Source organism: Camellia sinensis, chromosome 7 (genome assembly GCF_055761805.1).
Source record: "Camellia sinensis isolate YWXY chromosome 7, ASM5576180v1, whole genome shotgun sequence".
NCBI lineage: Eukaryota > Viridiplantae > Streptophyta > Magnoliopsida > Ericales > Theaceae > Camellia > Camellia sinensis.
Window position 1 is genome coordinate 68,629,851 of NC_138967.1, and position 20,287 is coordinate 68,650,137.

The 20,287-nt window shown below is 40.2% G+C and overlaps 1 protein-coding gene and 1 pseudogene across 3 annotated transcripts in view; both read left to right on the plus strand.

Annotated features, from left to right (window-relative positions):
- The first annotated feature begins 690 nt into the window (after positions 1-690).
- LOC114277692 (uncharacterized) overlaps positions 691-20,287 on the plus strand; it is a 59,584-nt gene continuing 39,987 nt past the window's right edge. For both annotated transcript variants that reach the window (XM_028219627.2, XM_082878143.1), the window contains exons 1-3: positions 691-1,255; positions 2,061-2,155; positions 4,187-4,244. In XM_028219627.2, coding sequence (XP_028075428.1) covers positions 1,138-1,255; positions 2,061-2,155; positions 4,187-4,244 — 271 coding nt within the window. In that variant the 5' untranslated portion in view covers positions 691-1,137. The remainder of the gene's footprint in view (positions 1,256-2,060; positions 2,156-4,186; positions 4,245-20,287) is intronic.
- Positions 4,661-6,636, plus strand: LOC145795148 (GDSL esterase/lipase At1g09390 pseudogene; annotated as a pseudogene). Its single transcript, XR_014335467.1, has one exon. The product of XR_014335467.1 is annotated as a GDSL esterase/lipase At1g09390 pseudogene (transcript).

The window sequence follows — 20,287 nt, forward strand, 5'->3', positions numbered from 1 at the left end:
TATATATATATTGTATTATTTGTCTATGCGGTGATTCTATTATGGAAAATGCTCACTAACTAGTGATAGCTCTAATGATGTGGCAGTGAACTCCACCCACTGCCATAGTGTTATTGTACATTTTTTTTTTCAAGATTGCCACGTCAGTAGAGCTTTTGTTAGAGCATCAACATCAGTATCAGTATCTTCAAAATAACAAAAATTTAAAATATAGCTAATAAATTATCAAATTCTCCCTCTATTAGTCTCAACAAATTTTTTTCTAAATTAACTTTTTGTTAAATTTACTACAGTAACTCTTCTGATGAAACGAGCAACTGTTCATAGTTAAAACACGCGATTTGGGTGTAATCGAACATCTGCCCAAAACTTCGGCCGGTCAACTGCTCAACGGAAATATTTTTTGTTTCTTTTACATTTCCTCCAGTTTTACCTTTTGTAAAACATAAGAATTGTTTAGTTAATAGCTCATCAATTTAATTATAAAAAATATATATATATATATTTTAATAAAATTAAGTTAAAATAAAAAATTTGATACTGTTGGTGCCTAGTGAAAATAAAAAATGACTTTTTAAATTATAATTTGATTAAAATTTTAAAGAGATACCGATGCTGTCAGAGCTCTACTATCAAAGGTCCCACCACTGCCGTTCTATTATTATTGTATTGTACTTTGGTAATAAATGCATATTATTGTATTATTTTGTCTACTATTGTATGATTTCCGTCATTTTCTGTCAAATTCAACGGACTGAGTATTTAAGAACATTGGCCAAGTGCTCACAGCCAATTGGTTCACGCAACAGTTTTTCAGATTAAACGCATCTTTCTTTACTAGTCATATTTCAATTCTTCATATCATCACCGCGTCAATTATATATATATATATATATATATATAGCTTGTGATGGATATGGAGTTGTTCTATATCTATTCTGAGAAAAAGGCTTAGTGGGTACTCTATATGTTGCGTGAGAAAGTAGTGTTTTTTGTATTGTGAGGCCTCACTCTGTCAAAGATCAATCAGGGAGACGGAAATGAGGTTTCTGCAATTGGGTTTCTGAGTATTTTATCTCTTCTTTGAACTGGGTATTTGCTAGTTTTTGAAAATTTTGGAGAGAGAGAGAGAGAAAAATGGTGGCCTTTAATGGATTCTGGACAAAGAAGACATTGGTGGGTCTTGGGTTGGGGCAATTTCTTTCTCTTCTGATCACTTCCACTGGCTTTTCGTCCTCGGAACTCGCCAGAAGAGGTATGTCTCTTCTTTGTTCAATTTGGGTAAATTTCACTTTGCTCCTTGGTTTGTCCATGTCTGGATTATTTCATCTTATTTGGTAATAACCACACAGCCCCTTTGTAATTTGTGGACTGAGGTGCACATTTAGCTCCGATTATTATTTAATGAAAAAGACTGAAGCTACAAATATTTTCGATATTTGAAAATGAGCATATAACCTAGACGTGTTTTTGAACGAAATATTTAACGGTGCACTTTAGTGCAAGGGAAAAGTGAAATTTGCCCTTCAATTTAACACCTACTAGTTGCATATCTAGTTATTTATTTATTGATTTATTGTACTTTAGTTTGGTTTTTTGCACATATTGCTTATCCTGGTTTTATATGGAGACCATTTGTTTATCTATCTATTCCAACACCTCAGTTAGTTTTTCCAAGAATGCCCTTCTCATGTTAGAATGATTTTTCTTATTCATCAAACTGTTCAAAACTGATGTCAGTTTTTCTCAATAATCAAACTATTCAAAAAATTAAACATAAAATTGCAAACGCATTGAGTTTGCACCCACGGCTAGTTCTTATTATGTGAATTGCAAGTGCACATTTTCTCTTTCATTATTTGAAGTTATGAGTTCACCTTTTTGTTAAATATTATATTCTAACTGTTTATAGGTATTGAGAATTACAAATGTTAGTTTTTGTTACATCATATCTCAATTCCCTTTTTTCTCCATTTTTAACTTCTTATTTATTTGTTCAGGAGATGAGTTATTGGATGGTTTTTTCTAATTTGACTTGTGTATACTTTTGTGTATTATAGGCATTAATGCACCGACATCGCAGTCTTTTCTAAATTATGTGCTCCTATTTTTAGTGTATGGAGGCACTTTACTATATCGAAGGAAAGCTCTCAAGGTTAGTTCTCTGTTATTCAGACAAATGCTTGAATTTTTTATGGCGCAAAATAGTGGTTGAAATCAATGAAGTTTTGTACAGTCATGACTTTTCAAGAATAGATTCGAGTTCCTGCCGTAAACGAAAGAGGAAACAAGAATTGGAGGCGTGTTTGGATGGTAACTCTTTTTCTCCACACCACTTTCTTTTATTTCACACACCATTTTTAGTTTGGATATCAATTTCCAAACAAAATGACATAGTTCAGAAATCAATTTCTGAATGAAAATCTATGGTTCGGAAATCAACTTCAGAACGAAAGATATAGCCAAGCCATAGGTTTTTGTTTTAAAGTCGATTTCCGAACCATGTTGTTTGGTTTGAAAGTTGATGTCCAAACCAAAAAAATGTGTGAACTGAAAGAAAGTGGTGTGTGGAAAAACAAGCTCCCATACTTGAGAAAGTTGCTCCAAAAGGAGAGTGTATGTAGGTTGGGCATGTTTTTTGGGTGGGTGGTCTGCTGGAGCATGCAACTGCTGACTGTTGCCATGGGATGAGAAAGAAAGGGAGAAGAAGAAGTCAAGAGGAAAAAGAGAGAAAAATGAAAGAAAATGGGTTGAGAAGGAGCCTGGTTCATGATGGCATAAATAAGAAAATTAGAGAAAAGAGTAAAGACTTTTTGCAAAATTTATTAATGGAGTTGGACTTTACATTTCATTCCATACTACATGAGGGTTACGTGTATATTTTTAGACCATAAGGAGAAGTGTCTTGAGTTAAACCACAAGGAGGTAAAGTGTAATTAACCCTTTATTAGATGACATATATAAAGATAAACAATTATATGTGATATACATGAATATTTAATTCAAAGACCTAATTCTATCTTTATGATATGAAGATAAATATATTAAAATAGGCTCAGAATGAGTATGATAGAAATAAGATTGAATACCATGTGTGTGTTCAATTCATCCTTTTCAGTTGAGAGAAATTCCTAATTTTGTAAGATTTGATGAGAACCATGAGGGGAACAAGATTGGAATGCAATGTTCTTATGTCTTAAGTTCAGGAAATCCCTAAGCTTTGTACATTGCTTTACTTTCGTATGTCTCAAATGAAATGTTTTTACATCATTGTTTGTTGTTATACAACATGATATGATATGTTTTGCAAGTCTATGGATGCATAATGTTTGAAATGATATTTGAGAAGCTATGCTACTACCCTCGAAAGTCATATAATGCGAGGGACTCTGAACTTACTGGTTTATGATTGTGATAATGATTTTGGATGTTCACTATCACAATGTGACATTTGCATTTGTATTTCGGGATCTCATTATGAAGCGAAGTCCCACATCACCAGAGTACTAAAGTAATATGCAGTATAAAAGCGTGAGGGCACCCTCACCTTAATAGCTACCCAAGACCATGTAACACTCACTTCATTTCAGGCACCATCATAGTGTGAGAGCCATGTGGGACCAAATTGTGAGGTCTTATTGCTCCCAGACCTGGCGGGTGCTAGGTCGAGCTTGTTCATCGTGGTCCTTATGTACAGACTTGCCATTATTCTCCTTATGTGCTATGCTGATTACTGAGGATTTTAAGTAATTTAAGACATGAAATTATACCACATGCTTACTTTTATGCTTTGATTTAAATGCTAATCATAGTATAAATAGATGCTCAAATTTGCACTGTTAAAGCTATATTCTATTTCGACGGATTTGTACCATCTTTGGTGCAAAATTGCTTTTATTCATTATAATTATAGCATTTGAATCACATTTGCTTCTGCTATATTTATGTCAAAATGTTCAAAATTAACAAGTGCACAACACTTCAGTTCAGTTAGGCCTTCAGTAGCTATGCTACTGGCTGGTCATGCATCCTGATCTTACAGCCAATATCTTCATGGGGTAGAGTTTATGTAATTTTTAGTTCTTGAATGAATTATGTGCTGCTGCTATTCCACTGTCAAATGATTGCCGAGTTAGAATCCTTCTCTTATGGTTACATTCATGCTTCATTTTTGGATTCTATGCAGGCAAAATTTTATTACTACATACTTCTTGCAATAGTAGATGTAGAAGCAAATTTTCTTGGTAAGTGCATCTACAAAAAGTTTCTTTGCTGTCTCACTTCTTTTGATATCAAGATATTTAATTTTGTTAGGTTGCATTACATAGGAAACACATGCATTTGCATTTTCGATTTCCAGTCACTGGTTACAACTCTTGCTGGACCAATCTCCCTCTGAAAGAATGCTGTGAACTTATCAGTATCATTACTTCTTTTGCAATATAAATGGTACTACTCACGGTTATATTTTCGGAAATTTTAACGTAATAGGCAATATATAAATATTTGTGTAATCAATGTAGTGCAAAATTAAGTAATGTTTTACAAAGAATTTCTAGTGGCTCCCTAATAATTTATTACCTGTGGATACTCTGTTGTGGTGTTCCAGCTGATGATGTTTTTCTCTTTCTTTCTTTTATTTCTTGCTTCTTTTTTTTTTTTTTGATTAGAAATTTCAGATGGTGAAGTTATGCCTTCATATGGTAACATTTTTAAGGAAGAACAAAGTTGACTTTTACTGTTCATTCTCTTATGATTCCTGGTCTCAGTCATTTTCTTTAAAACAGAAGTTAAGTGGAAAGTGAGACTTCATGAAAGAGCCTTTGGCTGTGAATGGGGAGTGTGCCATCATTCTATTCAACTCATGCATAAAGTTGGTGATACTTGCTTTTCCTTTCTCTTGTCCTCTCTTTAGACAAACCCCAACACATGTGCCTCTCCCTCCCCCCAGGTCCACTTCTCAAAATATAAAAATCAAATGAAGCAAAGAAATTTAGCAAAATCATAAGTTTAATTAGTAGTAATGTTTCGCAATGCTTGTAGATAATATGCATGTATATTCTTCAATGAAGGTAATAACATCCTATGACTATATTCTGCAAATAACAATGGTCCTTGGATCTTTCACACCTATCTTTCCTCCTTTCAAGGGAAGCTTGGGTTTCATTAGTGGCTGTCTATTCTCGGTTATTTTGGTAATTTTATTTGTTAAAACCTACCATCACCTACTCCACCTACTACACCTACCACCACCTACTACCACCTACTACACACCTACCACTACCACCTACTCCACCTACTCCACTACATCTCCTATATAAGGAGCCCCTCACCATTTGTAATATATAACATATATCAATCAATAATACATCAATTTTAACATGGTATCAGAGTTATAAGGTTTAGGCTCATATTTCTTTTTCAATGGCGGGCAGCCGGCCGACAACATTGCCTTCGCTGCCCGCTGGAGATTTCTACGCATACCTTCACCCCGCTGGAGATTTCTTGGTCTTCAGCATAATATCATGAATTGACCCATCTTCCATGCTCACCATGAAAACAGAGCAAAGCAAAGCAATCAATGGGCTCCTCCTCGCAACTCTCACTCTCTCCTTCTCTTGGCTTCTCTACTACCCATTATGTTTTGATATGCATAATCTCTCTCTCTCTACAATCGCAACCAGTTCTTTCTCAATGCAAGAACCCCCCAGTCATCTTCAACTTCGGGGATTCCAACTCCGACACGGGGGGCCTCGTCGCTGGACTCGGATTCCCAGTCAATCCGCCCAACGGCCGCACTTTCTTCGGCACATCGACCGGTCGCCTCTCCGATGGACGCCTTGTCCTCGATCTCCTCTGCCAAAGCGTGAATACGAGCTTTTTGAGGCCATACCTAGACTCACTGGGAACCACGTTCACAAATGGTGCCAATTTTGCGGTGGTTTCAAATATTTGATCAATGATGAAGGGTTCAACAGTGAACTGTATATGATTGATATTGGACAGAATGACATTGCTGATTCATTCACTCGGAATCTCTCATATGTGCAAGTTATCAAAAGGATCCCATCCATCATTATAGAGATCAAGAATGCTGTGAAGGCTATATATGGTCAAGGTGGCAGAAAATTTTGGATTCACAACACTGGACCCTTGGGTTGTCTTCCCCAAAAACTTTCGATGGTTCAAAGACGTCCCAACGATGTTGATCCCTACGGATGCCTTTCTAGTTACAATGCTGCTGCAAGAATATTCAATGAAGGATTGCGCCATTTATGCGAGGAAATGAGATCTGAAATGGTGGATGCTATTATTGTGTATGTAGATATATATTCCATCAAGTATGACCTCATTGCCAACTATACCAAACATGGTTTCTCAAAACCATTGGCGGCTTGTTGTGGCTTTGGAGGCCCTCCATACAATTATAATATCAAGGTGCCATGTGGTCATGGGTACTGCTCCTGATGATGGGATTTCACGCCTTTCGTGTGATACTTTTTAATTCAAACCCATTCCTTTTCTTATTCTTCTTAGAGCACTGACTTGCACCCTCCTCGGGCCACCCCATTCACTTTTCTAATTATTATTATATACCCTTTTCCATTCTCAAATATTCTCCACCCAAAACTATCATCACATTTTCCACCGCCCCAAACATTCTTTCTCTTATATATATATATATATTTTTTTTTCTTTTTCTTCTTTCCACCGCCCAACTTTTCCTTGAACCTCAGCTTTTTATCTTTTCTTTTTTTTTTACCCCAACTTTATTTTGACACATTTTTTCCTTTCAAAAAAAAAAAAAAAAAACAACAAAAAAACAAAACAACCCAAAACCATTTACAAATTTGCACAACAAACCATATTTTATTCATCTCAGGGATTCACCCCGATCCACATTTTACACCACAACCACAAAAAAAAAAAAAAAAAAAAAAAAACCACACAAGATCACCATCACAACAACAGATTTGTTTTCTTTTCTGCAGACGGCCACCCACCGACTTACTCTGCCGCCGGTCTCTTCTTTTTGCCTCCGTCCTGGGCGGTCCTTGACGGTGCTGCCTCTGTGCTTCCTAATCCACCAAGCACATTCACTCCCCCCTGCTCCTCCCCTGCAGCATATGGCGGACCTCCAAATCGAAACATCACGGTGGCCTTCCGCTTTAGCTCCTTATTTTCCGCTTTTAGCACACTTATCTCTGCTCGCGCATCCTTATACATGCGCTGGAGCAGAGCCAGTTGGGCGTTTAACTGCTGCATCTCATTTGTCCTACTCTGAAGCCGGTGCGACAAGTTTGTGACCGCAGTCATGGTCTCCACACATGACTTCAATGTATACTGATTGGCCTCAATATCCGTTTGCACTGCCATTTTTTGCACCACAGACCGCATCGGAAAGTTTAACGGAGCAAAACCAGAGGTGTTTGGTTGAGGTTCACGGGCCACCGCACCAGTTATCTCTCTTGTTGACTCGTTGAGGTCGGGAAAGAGAGTGAGCAGACCACGGGAAGACGAGGCCATTTTCTAGGCTACAGAGTGTTACAAAGTTTCTCTCTCCGAAAAACGCAGAGTTTTTCAGAGAAGGGTTGGATCTAGAGTATTTACAGAATGTTTCAGAATGACAATGTTCAGAGGTTTCAGCCTGGTTTGGTTTCCACAGCCTCCGCATTGGTTTATATCGACACTGACGACGCGGCCGACACGCCGCTCTGTCGCTCACGTGCCTCGCCGCGTCTCCGGCTCACCTTTTGATGGCTCGACGCTTTCTGTCGGGCACGACTTTTGATGAAGTGGGCGCGCCTTTTGAGGGCGCGACTTTTGAGGGCTCGATATATATATCCATGTATATATATATTTGGGCAGCCTATATACACCATCATACAGTGTATTTTCCATCGGTCCGACATGATCCCATAAACTGCTCCCGACATTTGATTCCGGTTAGCTTCTACAACGGTCTGCCACGACCATACAGTGTCTCCTATCCTCTTTTATTTTATGTATTAGTCTATTTTCTTGTTTTGTTACTCTCTCCAAACTCAAGTTGGTTAGTTCCTATCCCCCTTGAGTTTGCGGGGGGCTGTTAAAACCTACCATCACCTACTCCACCTACTACACTTACCACCACCTACTACCACCTACTACACACCTACCACTACCACCTACTCTACCTACTCCACTACATCTCCTATATAAGGAGGCCCTCACCATTTGTAATATATAACATATATCAATCAATAATACATCAATTTTAACATTATTATTTGTTGGAATGAACTGGATGGGAGCTTCTATTCACACCACAAAAATTCTCAATTCACACCATTTTGTTGTTCGGATATCAACTTTTGAACAAAAATTAATTATTTGGATCTTAGTTGCATGAAGCGGGGACTGAGATGGGGGTGTGCATATATTTTATTTACTAAATATATAAAATATTTTAACAACCATTTTTTTTTTCTTTTTTTTTTTTTTTTTTCTGCTTAGTTGTAATATGTGTTAAAATTTGAATTATTATTGGAGATTGATGTCGGTCAACTACAAATTGTCTTTATAAAGTATAAATAAATATTACGTAAATAAGAAGTACTAAAATAAAAATAAATTTGAGTTATTTTTCTTTTGTTTCTTTGAGATTTGTATGCCTGAGAGGTTCTATCTCAGTTGGGAGCGAATTTCTTTCTCGACGGGAGCAAGTTTCTTACTTGGGAGAGCGGAATTGCGTTTCTTAGTAAGTAACGTCACCCAAGTAGAATTTCCTACTACTAAGGTTTGGATATCAACTTCCGAACGGAAGTTGATATCCGAACAATTAATTTTTGTTCGAAAGTTTATGTCTGAATTGAAAAAATTGTGAAATTATGGTGTGTAAATAGAATCTCCTGAGCTGTAGGGTTGCCTATGGGTCCTTTTACGTGTCAAATTTTGTTGTTGGGTCTTTCATGGAGTCTTCATTAGGTCTAGAATATTCTAGTCAGTCAAAAGTTTCTCAACTTCTAATTATGGAATCATAGTCCTTATAAAATTAAAAAAGTCTAGCAGCTTGTAAATAGGCTTGTGATCTTTCTTTTCAGGATGTAGTTGATATTATGAGAATGTGGGATTACATTTGTGTCAATGCCTAAACTCTTCCCTCTCTTCTTCTTCTTCTTCTTCTTCTTCTTCTTCTTCTTCTTTGTGCGAATAACCCAAACACTATTCTCGGGTTACTGATTACAACCATCAAAATGTGCACTTTTCAGCCCCAAAACCTTATCCGATCACACAAAAGTAAACTTTTAATCCATTCTCCTACCTATTGGACTTCTATTTAGCCATTAAGACCATAAATTACTCATTGTGTAGGCCCTTAATAGCTTTTGTTTTGAAAATCCAGCAAGCTGCCACTTTTAAAATCAAATAAAAATCACACCTATTCATCTCTTAACCCCATAAATCTTCGTCTCTCTCTTACAACTAAAATCCACTACAATACCTATTATAGGCTGTAATTAAGTTTCTTAAAGTTGTCCTGTAATTAATCCAACAATGGTCATGATCTATCAAAAAAAATAAAAAAATATCCAATACTGGTCATTTCAATTTTCATTTTTCCTCAATAAGAAAAGATTTGAAAACAATGAAAATCTTAAATTTATTAGAGAAAATGCTCTAGTTTTCCATTCTCATATAAGGCTAAATAGTTTATTATTGGCAATAGGTCTGCACAGAGTGATTCATCATGCTCAAGCATAACTCGATCCTATGAAGCATCGACATGTCTCCCAAGGTTGTGTATCAGAGTCCAACACGTGTTGGACATCGGCACGCGTCAGACACGCAGTCTTGTTTGTCCTCTTTTTTTTCTTTTCCTTTTTATCTGAGCCACGTCCGGACACTTCATCGACACGTCAGGAACTTTTCAAAACAGCCTGAGAGAGAGAGGAGATAGAAGAGAGAGAAGTCCCTTTGTTCAGGCGACATGTTTGAGACAAGATCCATTGGGGACTATTCAAAGCCCCAACTACAACACATGGATGAGAGAGAGAGAGAAGAAAACCAAGCTTCCATTGCGATGAAAGCAGAAGCATCATGCTACAACACGGAGAAAAGAGAGAGAGAGAGAGACCAAGCTTCCTTTTGTAATTAGAGCAAAAGCCTCCTTTTGTAACCAATGTTTGTTTACTCGTTTTGTCTTCCAAGAAAAGGGTGTACTACTCATGAAAGTTGCCACCTACCAGCTAATAAAGCTTTCAACTTTTCACCTACCAGTCAAAATATCAAAACAAGTAGCATCTATCAACCAATTAAATGGTCAAAGTAGCTATCTCAAATGTGTATATTTGTATTTTTTTTATATTGATGATTGTGTGCCATGTGAGTGAGAGTGATTTTGTAATGTTTAAATTTTTAGTTAATGTTAAATTATATTTTTTTTCATCATTTTAAATAAATATTTATATATGTGAGGTATATTATATCAATAAATATTTATTTTTAATGTGTCCTTAGCGTGTCGTGGCCCTTATTCTCAATGCTACTTATTATCCCATCTAGGGTCCCAGTCATCTCTGTTAGAATAATATATTATTGTTTGGGTTCTTATTTTGTAATTATTCTATGCCTTAGGGCTTCCTTGTAATTATTGATCTTCATTAATATAAATAGGGGATGATATCCTAATCATTCCCTAATCTGATATTCTCTAAATTTATCATGGTATCAGAGCCTAACCCTAAAACCTAAACCCATCTACCCATACTGTTCCTATTATTCACCGGAGCCACCACTCACCACCAGGAGCCACCAGCCACCATCGGAGATAGTTCCTCTCTCTGTCGGCTCAAGCCGACTCCACCCTGAAGGGCTTCGGCTCAAGCTGAGAAGGGGGTGGGTTGATGACTGTCTAGGGTTTTGACTCACCCTTGTTGGTCGAAGTCAGCAACGAAAGCCCTTAGGGTTCGAAACTTACCTGGGTTGGTCGTCTGCTCTTGTCATCTGCTCCGCTGGCTGCCCTTGGTAGTCCCTCTGCCTCAGTCGACTTCCCCGATGCAATCATCTCTTGATCCTGCTCAATTGTCTCTCGTCCTTTGAAAGTATTCACTTCGTAGGTGTATCTCTTTACTCTTGAAACAAAACCCAAACCCGAACCAGTGTATTTATTTACTCTTGAAACAGTTCTCTAAAAAAAAAAAGGGGGGGGGGGAAATTATGGGTTGTTAAATCTTTATATTGTCATAGTGGTTGTTTGTTTTTTCCCTTCCACCACCTCCTTCCGAGTTTGTGATTGGCACTAGTTTTGTTGAGAGTTCAGTAGTACAGTATCTATGGCAGATTCCACAGGTGTGTCGACACCTAAGTGTGAGAGTTCCATTATACCTACTACTATGACTGATAACCCTAACCCTAGTATTAAAATCACCACCTCTCCATTTAATGGTCAGAACTATCTAGCGTGGTCGCAGAGTTTGACTATGTTTTTGAAGAGCAGAGGGAAGATGGGGTATGTTGATTGCAGGATACAGACACCCAGCACCACTGACCCGGGTTATGACCAATGGAAGATTACCAACTCTTTAATTATGGGTTGGCTTATTTATTCGATGGTACCAAACATTGGCGAGGGCTATTTGTCTATGGAGACTGCCCAGGATGTTTGGGATGCTGTGGCCGCTACCTATTCCCGCAAAGGGAATTTCTCCCAAGCATTTGAGTTACGCCGCTCTATTGAGAGCTCTGTTCAAGAGGAGCAGCCAATTCTTCAGTACTTCACCTTCCTCACCAACGGCTGGAAACGCCTTGATCACTTGTAGGATTATAAGCCTGTTTGCACAGCTGATTCAGTCGGATACAAGAAGTTTATTGCACAGGAAAGGGTCTTCAAGTTTTTGGCAGGGCTCAATGTGGAGTATGATCCGGTTCGGAGTCGGGTTCTGAGTATGGACACTCTTCTTTCACTTCAGGAGGCATTTGCCTATGTACAGAATGAGGAGAGTTGCCGGTCTGCTATGATGTCCCCTATCTCTACTGACTGCTCTGCATTACTGTCTACTCCTAGAGATGGCCCTAGCCTGACTCCCATCCCTCCGTCTGCAGCCAAGAAATCTGTATTCTGTGATTACTGTAAAAAACCGCGGCATACTCGTGAGACATGTTAGAAGCTTCATGGGACTCCATCCGGGGGTCGAGGTGATCGGTCTGGTTTTAGAGGAGGTCGGTCAGGCCAGTCTGGAGGACGGGGTTCTCATCCATGGGCTCATTAGTCTAATACCGTTGATACACTTGATTCTACTTCTGCTTCTGTTGGCCAACCTTCTAATGATCTCTCTGGCATGACTACTCCTAAGCTTGAGGATGTTCTGCATCACTTGCTGGATCGCCGGTCTTCTACTGCTCTCAGTACATCTTCCTCGTCGTTTGCCCGCTCAGGTAACTTAGCCTCTTCTCCGTGTATTTTCCTGTCTCATAAGTCTTTGCCTTGGATTATTGATTCTGGTGCCTCCGATCATATGTCTGGATCCTCTGATCTTTTCTCTGCCTATAAGTCCTCTTCAGGTCAGGACAAAGTTAGGATTGTCGATGGTACTGTTTCTTCCATTTCTGGGAAAGGTTTAGTCGATGTCACTCCTACTATACCTCTATATTTTGTTCTCCATGTTCCCGATTTTTCTGTTAACCTGTTATCCTTGAGTCGTATTACCCAGGATTTGAGTTGTAGTGTGACGTTTTTTCCTGATCATTGTCTTTTTCAAGACCTTGTCACGAGGAGGACGATTGGCAGTGGTAGTGCAGCAAATGGTCTCTACTTCCTAGATCAACCTGACAAGCTTGCTCATTTTTCCACCACGAGTCCTACTACCCAAGATGATTTATGGCTGTGGCATCGACGTCTTGGGCATCCTTCTTTTTATTTACTTAAGCATTTATTTCCATCTGGTTTCGCAAACAATAATGTGTCTGAGTTTCTTTGTGAGTCTTGTCAACTTGGAAAACAACACAGAGCTTCTTTTGCTCCCAGTTTTAATAAAAGTTTAGTTCCTTTTTCATTAATACATTCTGATGTCTGGGGTCCATCTCGTGTTATGTCTGTGAAAGGTCATCGATGGTTTGTTTCATTTATTGATGATTTTTCTCGTACTACTTGGGTGTATCTCTTGAAAGACAAGAGTGAGGTTTTCTCCGTGTTTCGCAATTTTCATAAGATGATTTGTACTCAATTTGGGGCCACCGTCAAAATCTTCTGTTCTGATGATGGGGGAGAATATATAGATTCTGGGTTAGGGCAATATTTTTCTGCTCATGGCATTATCCATCAGACCTCTTGCACTAATACCCCTCAACAAAATGGGGTGGCAAAATGCAAGAATCGTCATCTTCTTAATATGGCTCGGTGCATGTGTTTTTCTATGAGTGTACCTCGGTCCTACTGGGGCGACGCTGTTCTCACCGTTGCCCATCTTATTAATCGTCTTCTTACCCAAGTGTAGAAATTTAATGTATAAAGAGAAATAGAGAATTGTATTGTTGATTGATATAATGTTATTGATATGTTACAATGATTCCTATATATAGAAGAGTAGGTGGTAGTAGGTGGTAGGTGGAGTAGGTGAAGTGGAGGTGGTAGTGGTGTAGTGGGTTAGGTTTAGTAGAGTAGGTGAAGTGGAGGTGATAGTGGTGTAGTGGGTTAGGTTTAGTGTAGTGGGTGGATTTTAACAGCCCCCCGCAAACTCAAGGGGGATAGGAACTAACCAACTTGAGTTTGGAGAGAGTAACAAAACAAGAAAATACATAAAAATAAAAGAGGATAGGAGACACTGTATGGTCGTGTCAGACCATTGGTGAAGACACTGGATGGTGGTGTCATAACGTTGTAGAGGACACTGTATGGCGGTGTCAGACCGCTGTAGAAGATAGTTTATGGGGTCATGTCGGACCGTTGTAGAAGACAGTTTATGGGGTCATGTCGGACCGTTGTAGCAGACAATGTGGTGACAGTTGTTGTGACAGTTTACGGAGTCTTGCTGGACCCTTGTAGAAACTAACCGGAATCAATGTCGGGACAGTTTACAGAGTCTTGTCGGACCCTTGTAGAAACTAACCGGAATCTATGTCGGGACAGTTTACAGAGTCTTGTCGGACCCGTGTAGAAACTAACCGGAATCTATGTCGGGACAGTTTACAGAGTCTTGTCGGACCCATAAAGGAGCTAACCGGAATCAATGTCGGGACAGTTTATAGAGTCTTGTCGGACCCATAAAAAGTTGCACCCTCAAAAGGAGTGCCTAATTTTGTCAAAAGGCGTGCCATCAAAAGGCGTGCCATCAAAAGGCGTGTCCACTTTGTCAAAAGATGTGCCATGAAAAGGCGTGCCAGTTTGTCGGGCGGCAAGAGGCGCGCGATACGCGTGGCTGCCTCGGCTATTTAACCAAGACGAAGGCTGAGGCTGAGGCATACCATTCTGAAACCTCTGAAACCAACCCTTCGCTGAAAAAACTCTGCCTCTGCGGAGAGAGAAACTGTGGAACACTTTGTTGCCATTCTGTCACCAACCCTTCCGAACATTATCAGTTGGAAATTGCTATTTCGCTGAAACACTTAGCAACCCAAAAACATGGCCTCTTCTTCCCGTCCAGCTACCCAGAACCTGCTCACTCTCTTTCCAGAACTGAACGAGCCCACAGGAGAAATAACTGGTGCGGTGGCCAGTGAACCTCAACCAAACACCTCTGGTTTTGCTCCATTGAACTTTCCGATGCGGTCGGTGGAGCAAAAAATGGCGGTGCAAACTGATATTGAGGCTAATCAGTATACTCTGAAGTCATGCGTGGAAACCATGACGGCGGTCACAAATTTGTCGAACCGGCTGTAGAGTAGGACAAATGAGGTGCAGCATTTAAATTCCCAGCTGGCTCTGCTCCAACGCATGTATAAGGATGCGCGAGTAGAGATCAGTGTGCTAAAGGCAGAAAATAAGGAACTGAAGCGGAAGGCCACCGTGATGTTCCGATTTGGAGGTCCGCCATATGCTGCAGTGGAGGAGTATGGGGGAGTGAACGTGCTCGGTGGACAAGGAAACACGGAGACCGGACTGGCACGGGACACCCAAGATAAAAGTAAGAAGAAGAGACCTGCAGTTGAGTAGAGAAGAAAAATCCCACTGTGGGTGTGGTAGTTTTGTTTTTGTTTGTGTGGGTTTTCTTTTTTTTTTTTTTTTTTTTGATGTAAAAGTGTGATCGGGGTTGATCCCCTGATATGAATAAAATGACAAGGTTGTGGAATGTTGTTGGTGTTATTTTGTGGTGTTGTTTAATAAGAAAAATAAAATAAAAGAAAATAATGGATAAAGAAAATAGAGAAAAATATTTGTGGATGGAATAAATTAAGAGAAAGGAGAGATATGATTAAAGTGGGTTTGAAAGTGGGAAAAGATGAGAGAGAGGGAGATAGAGTGGGTGCATGATGATGATGTTGGGTCCATGGAGAGAGAGAGAGAGAGGGATGTCCAAGAAGCTTGTGCTTTTGATAGTTACACATTACCCAAGCTGTATGTGAAGATGCATGTTACTGTCTTACACTTCTGCAGGCTTGGTATTCTTTGTGGGGCACTTGCAACACGTGACATTGAAAATTGTATTCGAAAATGATGACATCTCCAACATGAAACGTCTTGGAAGCAGCCCAGGCCTTGTAATCAATATTCCCAATGATGGTTCAACCAGCGGAGTCCCCAACCTTGTACACTGCTGCCATTGAAACCTTCAAGCCAGCAAACATGGCTACCAACAACAGAGCCACAGCTCTACACCCCACACCCAAATCCATGGCTAAGAGAGAGAGAGCAAATCGGGAAAAAAAAACAGCAGTGACGAGCAGAAAAGCAGCGCCAGAAACGCCAACGACGACGACGAGTAAGAGTACAACCACGGATATGTGAGAGGCAAGGTGAACGGCGATAGAGGCTAGACGATGATGCGGGTGCCGCCGCCGACATAGCGGAGGAGGGGTGTAAGAAAATGTTGAAGAAGTCAAGGTATGTGTAGAAAATAAGCGGAATAGGTTGAGGTCCGGCGGGCGGCCAAGGCAAGGTTGCCGCCCGCCGGTGAAGCGAGAAATACTAAAGAGAAATAGAGAATTGTATTGTTGATTGATATAATGTTATTGATATGTTACAATGATTCCTATATATAGAAGAGTAGGTGGTAGTAGGTGGTAGGTGGAGTAGGTGAAGTGGAGGTGGTAGTGGTGTAGTGGGTTAGGTTTAGTAGAGTAGGTGAAGTGGAGGTGATAGTGGTGTAGTGGGTTAGGTTTAGTGTAGTGGGTGGATTTTAACACCAAGTCTTGCAAAAACAAGCTCCCCTTCAAGTCCTCCTAGGTTTCAAGACCTTGTTTTCTATTCCGCCAAAAATATTTGGCTGTGTCTGTTTTGTCCACAATCACTCTCCTACTCGTGGAAAGTTGGACCCTCGCTCCTTCAAATGTGTTTTCCTAGGGTACTCTCCTACTCAAAAGGGGTATAAGTGTTACCACCCTCCGTCTCGTAAGTGGTTTGTGTCCATGGATGTCACATTCTTTGAGTCCCAATCCTATTTCTTGTCCTCTCCAGTGTCACAGTCCTCCCTTCAGGGGGAGCCTTGGTGTGAAGTGATTCCTGTGATTCCTACGGTGGAACCGGTTGTTTTTGTACCACCACCTCCTACTGGGACTATAGAACCTACTGTCCCCAAGGATAGGGAAGGGCAAGCTTATGTCAGGGACAAAGACAGACAGAAAGTTAACTGGATATAAGAGACCACTTCTGCTCCTCCATTGCCATCTCCTGCTTCTGATGAGAGTCCAAGTAACTTTGAATCTCTTGAGTCCATTGATCTTGATGTTCCTATTGCCAAGAGAAAATGTGTGAGATCTTGTACTTAACATCCTATCTCAAATTTTGTGTCCTACTCCCATTTATCGTCCTCCTATAGAGCGTTTGTGTCAAATATTTCCTCTGTTAGCATTCCTAACCATTTTCAGGATGCTCTTGCTACCTCTGAGTGGAAACTTGCCATGATTGAGGAAATGAAAGCACTTAAGAAGAATGGCACTTGGGAATTGACGGAGTTACCTAAGGGCAAACGACCTATGGGATGCACATGAGTGTATACTGTGAAACACAAAGCGGATGGGTCTATTGAGCGTTATAAGGCTAGACTTGTGGCAAAAGGGTTCACTCAGACATATGGCGTTAACTATTAGGAAACCTTTGCACTAGTGGCTAAGATGAATTCGGTCAGAGTACTTCTCTCTCTAGCAGCTAATCTAGATTGGCCACTTCATCAGTTTGATGTGAAGAATGCCTTTCTCCATGGTGACCTTGAAGAAGAGGTATATATGGACATTCCTCCTGGTTTTGAGGATCATAAGACAGAAGGCAAAGTGTACAGGCTTCGGAAGTCATTGTACGGTCTCAAACAGTCTCCAAGGGCTTGGTTTGAGAGATTCACTCAGGCTATGCTTAAATATGGCTTCAAACAGAGTCAGGCAGATCACACTTTATTTGTGAAACATTCCTCATGTGGTAAGACTACAACACTCATTGTTTATGTAGATGACATAGTTCTTACAGGCGATGATAGTGAGGAAATACCTTTGTTGAAGAAATATTTAGCCAGTGAGTTTGAAATCAAAGACTTGGGAAGCTTAAAGTATTTTCTGGGAATTGAAGTTGCTCGCTCCAAGGATGGGATTTTTATCTCACAAAGGAAGTATGTACTTGACTTTTTGAAAGAAACTGGGATGCTTGGCAGCAAGGCTTGTGACACTCCACTGGAACCCAATCAGAAATTGGGGGATGATGAAGGAGGAGCAGCTGTTGATAAGGAGAGCTATCAGCGATTAGTGGGTAAGCTCATTTACCTATCTCACTCTCGTCCGGATATTGCTGTCGCTGTCAGTGTGGTTAGCCAGTTTATGCATGCTCCTCATCAGATTCACTTCGAGGCTGTCATGAGAATTTTGAGGTACTTGAAATCTGCTCCTGGTAAGGGTCTTTATTTTTCAAAGTATGATCATCTGTAAAAAAATTGATGTATATTATTGATTGATGTATGTTGTTGATATTTTTGAATGTATACAATCACTCTCCTATATATAGAAGAGAAAAACATACTCACCTACCACACTCAACTCTCACCTAACACACTTACATCTACCTAAAAAAATTGATGTATATTATTGATTGATGTATGTTGTTGATATTTTTGAATGTATACAATCACTCTCCTATATATAGAAGAGAAAAACATACTCACCTACCACACTCAACTCTCACCTAACACACTTACATCTACCTACCACACTTACAGCCCCCCTCAAACTCAAGGAGGATAGATACTAACCAACTTGAGTTTGGAGAGAGTAACAAAGCAGGAAAGTAAACTGATAAATAAAATAAAACAGGATAGGAGACACGGTATGGTCGTGTCAGACCGTTGTAGAAGACTGTATGGTTATGGAAGACCGATCTAGAAGACACTGGCTCGTGTTGGACCGATGTAGAAGACAGTTTATGGGGTCATGTCGGACCGTTGTAGCAGACAATGTTGTGACAGTTGTTGTGACAGTTTACGGAGTCTTGCTGGACCCTTGTAGAAACTAACCGGAATCAATGTCGGGACAGTTTACAGAGTCTTGTCGGACCCATGAAGGAGCTAACCGGAATCAATGTCGGGACAGTTTACAGAGTCTTGTCGGACCCATGAAGGAGCTAACCGGAATCAATGTCGGGACAGTTTACAGAGTCTTGTCGGACCCCTAAAAAGTCGCACCCTTAAAAGGTGTGCCCAATTTGTCAAAAGGCGTGCCATCAAAAGGCGTGCCTATCAAAAGGAGCGCCCATGTTGTCGGCGAGCGCCGAGAGGCGCATGATGCGCGTGTCTGCCTCGGCTATTTAACCAAGGTTGAGGCGGAGGCTGTGCAAACCAGTCTGAAACCGCCGAAAATCTTTGAAAAAAACTCTTCCGTTTCTGAGAAAGAGATTCTGGAACACTCTGTTGCCATTCTGTAATCAACCCTTCTCTGAAACACTCAGCAACCCATAACATGGCCTCGTCTTCCCGTTCAGCTACCCAGAATATGGCCTCTGCGTCCCGTGGTCTGCTCACTCTCTTTCCCGACCTCAACGAGTCAACAAGAGAGATAACTGGTGCGGTGGCCAGTGAACCTCAACCAAGCGCCTCTGGTTTTGCTCCGTTGAACTTTCCGATGCGGTCGGTGGAGCAAAAAATGGCAGTGCAAACTGATATTGAGGCCAATCAGTATACTTTGAAGTCATGTGTGGAAACCATGACTGCGGTCACAAACTTGTCGCACCGGCTGCAGAGTAGGACAAATGAGGTGCAGCAGTTAAATGCCCAACTAGCTCTGCTCCAGCACATGTATAAGGATGCGCGAGCAGAGATAAGTGTGCTAAAGGCGGAAAATAAGGAGCTGAAGCGGAAGGCCACCGTTATGTTCCGATTTGGAGGGCCGCCATATGCTGCAGTGGAGGAGCAGGGAGTAGTGATCGTGCCCAGTGGAGTGGGAAACACGGAGGCAACACCGTCAAGGGCCGCCTAGGACGGAGGCAAGAAGAAGAGACTGGCGGCAGAGTAGAGAAGAAAAAATCCTTTGTTGTTGTGATGGTGTTGGTTTTTTTTTTTTTGTTTTGTTTGTGTTTTGGTGTAGAAATGTGATTGGGGTTGATCCCTGTCATGAATAAAACGAGTTTTTTTTTTTTTTTTTTTTTTTTTGGTGTAAAATTGTGATCGGGGTTGATCCCCGGCATGAAGAAATGACAAGTTGGTGGAATGTTTGTGGTGGTATTTTTTGTTGTTGTTTTGTTTAATAATAAAAATAAAATAAAATAAAAAATAGATAAAAAAAAAATATTTTTGGATGGGTTATTTAAGAAAGATCGGTGTGAGGTGGATGACAAAGGGAACATGGATGTTTCAAAAGAAAGTGGGGGGTAGTGCCCCTGCAAAAAAATATATTATTGTAGAGTGGGTATTTAAAAGAGATTAAAAGTGATTTGGAGAAAATAAATAAAAAATAATTGATTTTGAAATCAAACGGAGGAGAGAGAAATGACAAGCCCATGTGATAAAGTGGAGAGAGAGGGTCTTGAGTTTGGAAAGAAAGAGATAAAAAGTGGAGCATCTCTGCTGTGCTACCCCATCATCAGTCTCACACAACAAAGGAGGAGAGAGAAAGAGCCCCTGAGAGAGAGAGAGAGCATCAGTGGTGGTCCTGGAAGCTGTGATCCCATTGCATTATCAGC